The 11,424-nt window shown below is 45.0% G+C and overlaps 1 protein-coding gene across 1 annotated transcript in view; it reads right to left on the bottom strand.

The window, feature by feature from the left end:
• Positions 1–695: 695 nt before the first annotated feature.
• LOC135241264 (partitioning defective 3 homolog B-like) overlaps positions 696–11,424 on the bottom strand; it is a 52,584-nt gene continuing 41,855 nt past the window's right edge. The window contains exon 18 of the mRNA XM_064311499.1: positions 696–1,015. Coding sequence (XP_064167569.1) covers positions 832–1,015 — 184 coding nt within the window. The 3' untranslated portion in view covers positions 696–831. The remainder of the gene's footprint in view (positions 1,016–11,424) is intronic.

The raw sequence follows: 11,424 nt of genomic DNA, 5'->3' as shown, positions 1-11,424 counted from the left end.
TTTGCTGAACAGCACGGTTAGGCTGGTTAGTGACACAGCGCAGCAAACAGGTAAATGGTAAATGGACTGCATTTATATAGCGCTTTTATCCAAAGCTCTTTACAATTGATGCCTCTCATTCGCCAGAGCAGTTAGGATTGGGGTTAGGTGTCTTGCTCAAGGACACTTGACATGCCCAGGGCGGTTGAACCGCAGCCTTGACTGCCAGACAATCGGCCTTACCTCCTGAGCTATGTCGCCCCAAACAGGTCCTCCTCCCACTGCGTTCCCCATCTCTCTCTCTCTCTCTAGGCCCGAGGCCTCACGAGCCACATGCCTGCCTTCAACACTGCAAACAGAAAAACACCTCAGGCCATTTCGTTTTGTTCACAAATGTTTAATGATAACAAAAAAACACTGAGAAAAGCCTGCCTCCCACTCCTGTCTCAAGCTACAGACCAGCCTCTGCCAATTAAACAGAAAATAACAAATAACCTCTAAAGCAAAAACTTAGTCTCTCCCTCTCTCCTTCATTCCCTCTCTCAATCACTCAATCTTTCTCTTCCTCAGCCTCTCTCTCAATCTTCTCAGCTCTCAAAGCTCCACCCCATAACCCCCCCCCTCCCCTTCCCCCCCCACGTGCATCCACACAGCCCGCACAGGGGAGGGTGTTGACAGATCGTCCCAGCGTTATCTGTGACTCACATCCTACATGTAATTCATCCGCACTGCCATCATCACTCCGAGCAGGACAGATTAAAATATTCTCACTGGCATGTTTAATATGCAGGAGTGAAGCCGAGATCTCTCTGGCCCCCCCGTGCATCTGAGTGAGTCAGTCAGAACCTTGGGTCAGCCCACACACACACACAGTAAACAGGAAACAGGAAACAGGAAGCAGGAAGCAGTCTCACCTCTCCCGCTCCTCCTTCGGCCTCTCCTGCTTCTCCTCACGTGGCACCGCTGACCTTTTCTCCTGCATTGTTTTTTTTTCAGCGATAAAACCTTCAACTCCGCCTCTTTCTTCCTCCCAAACCTGATAGCGGTGAGAGAGAGTGAAAATATACGGAGGAATGATGTAAGGCTTTAAAAGCACAGGAGCAGAGGGATCTGACGAAAATTAGAAGGAAAATGTTGAACGCGTTGTTTTATTACACTCCCCGGTGACACAATTAGTCAGTAGGTAATTTAGAAGATTACCACACCAACATTATTGTACCGTCACTATGGAGATTACCCTGCTAACATTTCCCTACCGTAACGCCGGAGATTACCCTACCCAGATTATTACCCCATAGCAACTGTAGCGATTACCCTGAATTACTTTCCTACAATTATGGCCCCCTTTTCAGATGAACAATAAATGGCTTGAGAACCATGATCAGCATAGATTCAGCAAGATTCAGCCTCAACTTCAAGCGCACAGCCTGCAATTTATTCACAAACATTTTTACATTAGATGTATAACCACTCTCACATTCATCATCACAGCATTCTTCTAATTGTCCTGTGTATACATACATATCTGACACTGCATGTACAGGTAACAGGAAAATAAGGCCTCGCAAAACAAACGAAATGGAAAAGAAAATCTGTACTTTGGCTTGGAACATTAACACAAACGCATTTGAAATGGCACAGAGGTTCCATATCGGCTACCCGGCTACATCTATGGCCTCTGGCCTCCATTAGCGAAGAAGGTGGAAAAGTCTTTATCGCAAAGCCGGCACTGAGCCGCGATGGCACTAATGGTGTCAGCGCCGCAGTGGCGGGTGACGTCCGCGGCAGCGAAGTCTATCAGGTGAGGAGAGGAGCGGGTTTTTCACCGTCGCACAGAACTTCACGCCGAGAGGGAAAGCCGGAACAATAAATACACACATCATCAGCGGCGGAGTCTGTTTTTTTTTCACCTCAGGGTTGAGAATAACACATCGTTCCTTACAAAGGGAGCTGGCCTCTGCTGTTCTCACTGCACACTGTAAGGAGCACAGCAGGGGAAGCTTGCTTCGACTCTTTGGCTTTTCTGAGTAACACAGGCCCTCCGCATGTTTCTTTGTGATTGCAGAACAGCTGCAGACACCTGGAAATCATTAAGAAGGGATTCATAAAATTAAAAAAAACTCAGAAAGGGTCAAATTCACAATTAACAACCACACTCTGATGACAACAAGGCAGTTTGTTTTATAGTTCAGAGGTATCTAAATCTCTATATGCATATGGATTCCAGAGATGGTCGTGCAAAGCCAGCAGATTGTGAAAATGAGGTTCGTTAAGTATTCAGAATAATTCACAGCAAACGTCTGTGCTAATTATGCGGTGCTGTAAAACGGAAAAACAAAAAAAAGAAAGAAAAGAACTCGAGAAAGCTGTCGGTAATGCAGCGCAGAGTTGGTGGTCCTTCGTGAAGCTAATACAATGCGGAATGCAATTACGGCAAACTGTAGTTGCTCCAGGACAAAAACACCATAAGCAAGTTAGATATATAAGATGGGTACTGCCGACAATAGCTTCGCTTTTTTTCCATCTCACTGAAAAACAAATTATTAAATGTAACAGGCTCGGCCGTTTCTATGCCAACAGCTCCCATCGCCCGCCTAGCCGCCAGCCAGCGATGCCCCGCTAACAGCCGTTGCTCAGGTGGTACCAGAGAGCTAGGGGCTTTCGAAAAAATCCCCCCCCCCCCTCTTTTTCTTTTTATCTGCCTCTTGGCATCTAGCCATTTTTTCTCCACAGTTCCCATTGAAAATCTTATGACAAAGTCTTCATTTTCTGTGTGATTAAATTCCCCCCTCGCCTCCATTCCCCAGGTGAGGCGTTCAGTCCATTTAATAGACTTTCTAATCTCCGCCGCCGACTTTCAATATTCTCTTGTGCGCAATCTTCATTTTGAATTCGCTCCGCAGTGTCAGTTTGCCTTTTTTTGGGGATCAGAGCGCAGGGTACAAGACTCTTTGGTTACAGCTCACTAAGGGGCAGTCTCCTCACGACTTTTGGGACCATTGGTCATCATTTTTGCTTGGCTGTGTTTGTAAGCTTCGAAACATAAATCATGCATTTGAAGGCACATTGTTTTTCCACTTACTTCAAGCATGTTTGAGTTGCAGGAAAACACATGCAAGAACAGTCACGCCAGATACAAAGAATCACACACACACACACACACACACAGGTGAATGCATGATCACACCCCCAATCACATACCTTAAGTCAGAGCTCCATCACCGGTGCATCATTTGCATTTAAATCACAGGTGTCATGTGACTTGATGACTGCATTTAGCTCATTAATGCTGCACATTGATTCTGTCCTCATTAAAGCTTGCTACACTGAGGCCCGAATGCATATATATACCCCATCCAACACCTCTCTCACACACTCTCCCTCTCTCTTTCACTGCCTCTCTCATACACACACACACATACACCTTTAAAACAACCATCATCTCACTCAGACACACACACGCAACACTTCACCCACACATACAACCTGTACTTTACACGTGCCCAACCCCCACGCACAGACCTGTAGCACAAACACAAAGGGTGAGAGTGAACAAATGTGCATTTGCCCCCTGTGCTCGGGCGCAGAGCAACAGTCAGTCATACAGAGAGTTCCCCAGTAGAGGATCCAGGCGGGAATGCACCCAACTCCGCCTTCTGAGAGGAGTCTGAGTGAACCAAGTAAAGCATTAAAATAAAGCTGAGAGGAGACAGGAGAGGCGTGAGGTGGAGATGTTCCCTTACAGGACACCTGCGGTCTGGAGCACAGCCTCACTGCAGTAATAATCTTCCCCAGAAGCCATTCCGTATTAATCAGAGTCTCCCCCTCGCTCTCCTGTGGCTCAGGAGCAGACGCTTATCCAGTTGTTCCCGTGGCCCAGGTTCCCCGGCTTAGACGGAGCGGGCTCCAAGCCACACCCACGCTAATGCAGGGGGGGTGATGTCACCGCCTCGCCCCCCCCCTGCCACGCGAATGCCCGACGCCGTTTCCGTGGAAACTCCAGGCGCATAATGAAACTGAACAAACTGAATAAATAAAACCCAAAATAAGCAGAAGTGACACAGTCTGCAGTTGAAGCTAAATATTCCCTCACTTGCAATTAGTAGTCATCACAACCCTGATATATCAAAGCCCCAGCCCACCACCCACTGGAGTTAAAGCACTCAGTTTACAATCACAGGCCATTTGATCTTCTCCCTTTACATGTTTTACAGTTATTGTGGGGGGACGATTTTCTCAATTTAATAACAAAACAAAGAACCCATTTAGAGTGAAATGCCGAGGCGCTCTGATTGGCTGAGGGAGGTCCAGGCGAGGGACACCTATTGGCCGAGAGCAGAGTGGGGCTGCACAGCTGGAGTGATTAAGGGCTCGGGTCTGACAAATTAATTCCCCCGTCTCCAGTAATTAGGAGGAACGGGCAGGAAAACGCTGAATATTTCAAGAGGAGAAGGAGCAGCGTGGCTCTCCAGGCCAAGCCTGTGGGAGGTAAACAAACAAGCAGAACAGGGCCAAGCACCGGTACCTATACTCACACCCCACACATTTCACAGCTACCTACAGGCCACACACACCTTTGCCTCTACACACGTTCCACACCCTGTCACAGGAACAGCTTATTTGGGCGCAGGTTCTGGAAAGAGATGTTGTGTGACTGAGAGGGGGTGTGGGAGGGTTCCCTGGGCAGAGGCGCACTGATTAATGAAAGGGCCTTAATAATGCAGGGCTGGCAGGGGGAACGGCCACTGCACACTGTCCCACTGCCTCTGCCTGTGTAATTAGGGAGAGACGCCAGGCTTATCAGCACAGGGGGGTCTACAGTCATACACAGAGAGAGAGAGAGAGAGAGAGAGAGAGAGAGAGCAAAAGAGAGTGAGAATGAAAGTGAGAGACACAGACAGAGAAAGAGAGAGACAGACATATACAGAATGAGAGAGAGACAGAGAGAGAGAGAGAATGAAATTGAGAGAGAGAGAGACAGACACAGACAGAAAGAGAGAGAGATGCAAAGGTACTCCTGTGCTCTCTGAGATAGCTGTAATCACTGTGCTTCAGGTTCTGGGCTCGGGTGTGGAGCAGGGCCCCTCCGCCAGGGTGAGAGAGCTGCAGAAAGGCACCCACTCCCCCCCCGAACCCCAGCGCCCCGAGAAGGGAACAGGCGGGCCGTTAAAGTAGCCCCACGCCGGCGTGTCAGGCCGCCCCTCCCGCGCATGGCGAAGGTGTCAGCACCCCGTCAGCACCTCTGCGATCGCGGGGCGGTCTCACGCGTGAGGAGCCCGCAGCAGGCCTCGCCTCCGCATCCCCGCAGCCCTGCAGAGGTGAGCTGCTGGGCGCTAAGAGGGGCCAGAAGGCTAATGTTCGTGTGTTAAATGCCCTTTTTTAAAACTACTGCTAGATACACCTTTCATCTGCATCGGCGGGGACTTTGAGGGAGACGAGCTGGTGTCAGCATGGACTGGAGAAACAGCCAAAGATGGAGGCCAGGGTGAAGCAGTTTGGGCAGTCGTGTAGTTTGGGGGGTGTACAGTTGGCTCACACAACACAGAGCTAAAAAAGCATTATGAAGCATTATATAACTACACAGCAGGCTCATACCATAGAGCTAACAAAACATTTCAGTGTTAGGCTGACACCCAGAGCTAATAACTGGCAGAAAATACCATATCAATGCTTCAACTGTGTGTCAGGCTCACACCATAGATATAATCAGTATTTCACTGAATGGGAGGGCACTCGCCAAACGGCTACTATGTATTTCACTGCACGGTGGTTTCATTGCCATAGAGTTAATCAGTGCTTTACTGTACAGGACGTTCACACCATACTGCTATTAAGTGTTTCACTGTACGACAGGTTCACACCATAAAGTGATATAGCGTATAGCGGTATCGCCCATCAAAGAGGTAATAAGTGATTCACTGTACGCAGGCTCACACCAGGCAGAAAATTGCTTCTGTCAGGAAACGATGGGAGGAGAGGGCCTCTCACACTACGGCCATGACTGATGCAATACCAGGAAAACCCGCCATGACGGATGAACTTTCATCGCTGGGTAAATATGCGTGAACATGCTTTATGTTTCTTTGACTCGCGACACTTTCTCACCCTCAAAAACGTGAATGACAGAGCATGTTGGCGCAAATAAATCAGTAAATCGTTTCAAGAAATGGCCCAATTTGAATTTTTAATTAAGTTTTCTGTAGCAGGCTTCTCTCTGAATTCAGAGGCTGATAAATTAAACAGACCAAGCGGCCAGGAGAATAAATTAACAGAACTTTCCACTTCCTATAAAATAAATATGTACTTAAAATATAGTTATATTATATATGCTGTATATACTGTATATTTTAAAATATATAATAAAAATGCAGAAAAGTGCAAATGGCGGAGGTGATCAGAAGCACTAGATTTAAATAGACTTGTAGATTTCTAAAACAAAAAAGATTTCGGTCAATAATAGTAAACATAAATATTCCACAGTATTTTGTCCTGTATAGTAAATACAAATCACAGATACCCCGCTGGCCATTTTAGTGCGCTGGAACCCCGGTAAAAATCACTCGTCATAACTACATCCAGAATAATAAATTGCACAGTTCTGGTCACCGCTGCAGTAAGCCAGGATATTATTTACCAATGCAGACGCATCTGGCTGTAGCTCAATAATACACATATTCCCCTGGGACATGTCCCTCAGGCCGACTTTACCCGAACACATTTTCATACTGCGAAAAAAAAAAAACTTTCAAGCACTGATATAGGCTACTTACGGTTATTCAGACTACAAGGGTAAATAGACTTGGAAAAAATCCCATAAGCAAACACTGCCGCTTATTGCGAACACATTACACCCGCGCCACATTAACACCTGATTCGTGAAAGTAGCCTATCTACTGATGCACAGCAAGTAACCGAGGATCCACGCCCAAACTGCCCGCGAGGTCAGCCCAGAAGTACAATAATGTTTCACGTCGTTTGTGCAAAACACGACGGTGCGGCCATCAGGTTCATTGGGTGTTTTTACAGTAAACCGACGATCACGCCAAAGTTTCGTTTTCTGTGCTGCGGTAGTTTACGTTTTAGGCTGTATCCCGTTACAGATGTCTGAGCAAAAATTATTTTCTCTCAAAAGCACGTCCTAGTGTTATCTCCGAACGCACAAATGCAGTCAATTCAGCAAGCGCTGCTTCAGTGATATTATGGAAATGTGTCTGTCGCTTTACAAGGGATTAATTTTGATAATAATGGTGCAAGGCTAACAAATAGCCTACGATAACAAGTTTATAACGTTCGCTAGTCCCAAATTATGTCAAAATGTGAATCTGAATGCGACCTCCAAAGTGCCCAATATGACTGGCGGCAGTCTTTGCTGGCTAGGGTGTTGTGTTCTTAAATAAACCAGAGGGCTGAACGGGGGCGAAATTCTGTCCCCATCCCTGACCGTACCCGGCATCCCAAACACCATTCTCACCCCATCGCTGCATGCATAGGCTATAATTTAAACATTTGCGATTTAATATTTATTAATTAAATTACTGTCCGACTCAAGACCTACGGAAGCAATTCATATTGTCATTTCAAAACTTCTCTATGGAAACAGTACAGCAAAATCAAATATTTCCAAAACCTGAGGGGGTAGTAGTATCGACATATAGGCTAAGTGAAGATACAGATTTCTTAAAACTGGTCATGCTGAAATGTTTACTTTTTGTTATCTTTACAATTATTTCCACTCTTTTTAATACAAATTACCCGTTTCATAAAAATAGTCTTCCTGCATGCAAAATCTGCTCAGAAATGTGTTGCTCGTATTGCTGACAATAAGAAAAATGTGCAATTTGTTCAAAATAAGCAACAATATGGATTTCTATAAATTCTCTGGTAACCCCCACAACAATAATGCCAGCTACTGTGTATGCGCCTTTTGGGGTGACACATAACATGTGGTAACAGTCAATCTAAAATGAACAATCCACCAACTGAACTTGAACTCAGCTGAGTATGCCTGCTGACTCCAATATCCACAGTTTAAAACAAAGGCCAAACCCAATACTAGACACTCACTGCTCTTTAGTGTGAACAATCCGTACAAAAGTAAACACCTGAGCAACGGTTAGCACCTGTCAATCATCTGTTATCTTAATTTTGCACAGCTGAAAATGGGGCGACTCAACACAAAAAACTGTTTCCCTAAAAACAATTTTAAAAAACGCATGTGCGTGTAAATACCATGAAATAAAAGCTGACTGTCTGCGTTTTTGTTTCATATACGTCTTTTGATCTCAAATCCAACGGCCTTAAGTATATCCTGTAGCAAAAATAACAAATTCACTCTGACATTACCATTATTTTGAGGGCACTGTCCATAACCTGTACTGATTCTGTTTGCATTAAACGTGCCATTTTGGTCTAAAATGTATGCAGATGTAACAAGTTAATTAGGCACTACCCTGACCACACACCTATTTTAGTGTTAGCACCATTTCCCTGGTAGTGTAGGTTTATGTGCTTTCGACCCACTGCGGGTACGTTGCAAATCTGCTGTGATTTAGTTTTCTGGTACCTGTCACAGCTTAACACGTGCAAAAGCATCACCATGCTTTTGTGGATTTCCCTGTAAGTTTTTGTTTAACTTTCTCCCCTGTGTGTGTGTGAAGTTACAGTGGTCTATCACTTCAGCTAATCTACATTAAAATACCTGCTGAGAACATTTTGTTGTTCAGTGAAGCACACACAGGGGGGGAAAAAAAAAAACCCTGCTTGATGCAGATTCAAAAGTAAAGAAAGCATAACGGAAAGAGTCCAGGATCTGTGTTGTCGTCTGCAATCAGAGCAGGTAAAATGCAGGCAGTGGACAGAGACAGTGGAGGGTGCGGCTGTGATCCGCTATGAAAAGACGAATGTTGAAGACACGAGGGTTGAGCAGACTGGGTAGGGGTCCTCTAATCGTTCGTGCAGAAACAGGATGGGGTCAGGACAGACAGATTCCAAACGAGTAATTTTGCCCCTGCAGAAGCCAGGGCAGACTTCAGGACCACGGACAGCATCAGTCTCACAGGCACACACAGCTGAAGCTGATCGTTAAAGGGCACTGCTGTTGCTTATTGCCTTCTATCAGTTGCTTTGTCTCTGAATTCTTCATTTTCCACCAAATGGTTCGTTTTTTTTGGCCACGTGTTCACACTTTCACCAGGTAGGAGCCTATTGATTCACTTCAATCTTTAATTTGACCAGTTAAATTATTTTGATACCTCTTTTTTTATGTAATTCTTTGCCATATAGCACAGAAAGCAGAATGTGAACAGAATGTCAGCTTGTTAAAAAAACTGGGACTGCAGTTGTTGTTACAAATAAAAACCAGCAGACACAGGGGGGGGGGTACCACTGGTTTAACCCCCTTTTATAAAACAGGTACATTCTTTCCTCTTGTGCACCTCTCAACTGGGTTATTTTCAGAAAGACTCTTGCTGTGTGTGTGTGTGTGTGTGCATGCGCGTGCGTGTGTGTGTGTGTGTGGGTGCATGCGCGTGCGTGTGTGTGTGTGGGTGCGTGCGTACGTGTATGTTTGTTTGTGTGTGTGTGTGTGTGTGCGCGTGCGTGTTGTTCAGTCACAACCTGGAACTGGGCCTTAGGGCCCAACCAATCATTGCAGTTCACAACTCTTGTTCGCTCACATCATATTTTCATTCCAAGTTCAAACGGTTCATTTCCAGAGGAAAATGACATTTTAGCCCCCCCCCCGTCCAGAAATGGCTGATATAAAACTGCACAAATATAAACTACTCTCAGCCATTAAGGCCGGGGCAGCCTGAACAAAGATAATTGTTTTTTTAAAAAAGCTTTTCTGTGTGATAAATTATTTCCAGCTTATTTATTTATTTTTTTTCTTATTGTATTTTTCCAGCTGCAAGAGACTTTCATCTCAAGTAAAGTACAAAGTCATGAAGTTGCTAAGGTACACCTCTTCTATTACTTTGAACCCCCTGCAACCAATACTAGAAAGCACACGATCCCGTACTATTTCTGCCTTTTGAATGACATCACAAAGGGTTTTATTCTGAATGACATCATAAAGGCCTACACTGTGAATATCACAAAGGCCTTCATTCCAACTGACATCGTAAAAAGCTTCATTCCAAATGACATCATAAAAGGCCTAATTCTAAAGGAAGCCTTTTATGATGTTTTTGGTCATATACGGGAGGAGCAGTGCTACTGCATATGGTGCCTTTTATCCTTTTTTTTTTGTTCCCTTCTTCAAGGTGTATATGATAATATGCGATATGTATGGTATATACAGAAAATAAATGGTAGTCTGTCTAGACAGCTTAGCCCTCCCTTATGACTCCGCACTCTGCAATCTCTGCTGTAGCACATTTCGCCTCTTTCTCTCAAATGCACACTGTACATCCCACAGGTCACACCGCAATATACCGCAAATATATGAGCACACGATATAGAGGAAGAAGTGGAAAGAAGCGCGCGCTATTTGGCGGCTGGATAAGCACAGCCTGGGGAAATAGACACACAAACAGCGAGGAGAGAATCAGATCATCCTCTCCCTTCACTGGTGAGGAGGAGGAGGAGGAGGAGGGGCAGAGAGCCTGGTGACACAGGGAAACATCAGTCTGAGGAACTCATGCCTAGGGCTGAGCATTAAGGTACAGACACATCCCAGCTGCTATATCTACATAAGGGGCAGCCCAATAAAACTAGATCAAGTTCATATAGGTACTGCACCAGCCACTGGGCCAGGGAATAAACTCAGATGAATACAATACACTCTGTGATAGAGCAATACCGCATCACGCAGCATAGAATAATGCCGCCCGGAGCTCGAGGTAGCTACTTCAGTGGATCATCCTGATCTAGCAATGAGAGAGCAAAAGAGAGAAAGAGAGAGAGAGAGCGAGATGTAAAAAGAGAGAGGGATGGAGAGGGAGAGAGGGAAAGAACATTCACACAGGATTAAGGCAGTGCTGGCTCTTTATAGCACAGAGAGAGAGAGAGAGAGAGAGATGCATGCCAAGTATCTCATTAAAAATATCCAGTGCTCACTTTTTCTCATATTAAAAATAGCCTCTGTAAGGATTCACAATGGGCCCAGTAATTACAACCAGAACCAACCACAAGACATCTTCAAAAATGTCCTTCAACCAATGAAAAACAATACACGTAATAGGAAAACCATATCTCTGGCTCCAATTTTGTCCTTCAAAAACATATTGCATAATGGGAAGGTTTATAACTGAGTCCCATTTCTTGCTGACAGTATAGCGTCAAACTGAGGAGCTACGATTGCACCAAATCGCAAAAAAAAAAAATTCAGCTTAATTAAATTATATTTGAAGTCCAGTCCAAGAAATAATAGTCTTGATAAGAGGGGGGAAAAAACAGTCTTGTAGAAAATCTGGAAGTGCTTAAACCTTGGCACAGTTGCAGTGT

This window comes from Anguilla rostrata, chromosome 15 (genome assembly GCF_018555375.3).
Source record: "Anguilla rostrata isolate EN2019 chromosome 15, ASM1855537v3, whole genome shotgun sequence".
Taxonomy (NCBI): domain Eukaryota; kingdom Metazoa; phylum Chordata; class Actinopteri; order Anguilliformes; family Anguillidae; genus Anguilla; species Anguilla rostrata.
The sequence above is the reverse complement of the archived record's forward strand: the minus strand, read 5'-3'. Positions and strand labels throughout refer to the sequence as shown.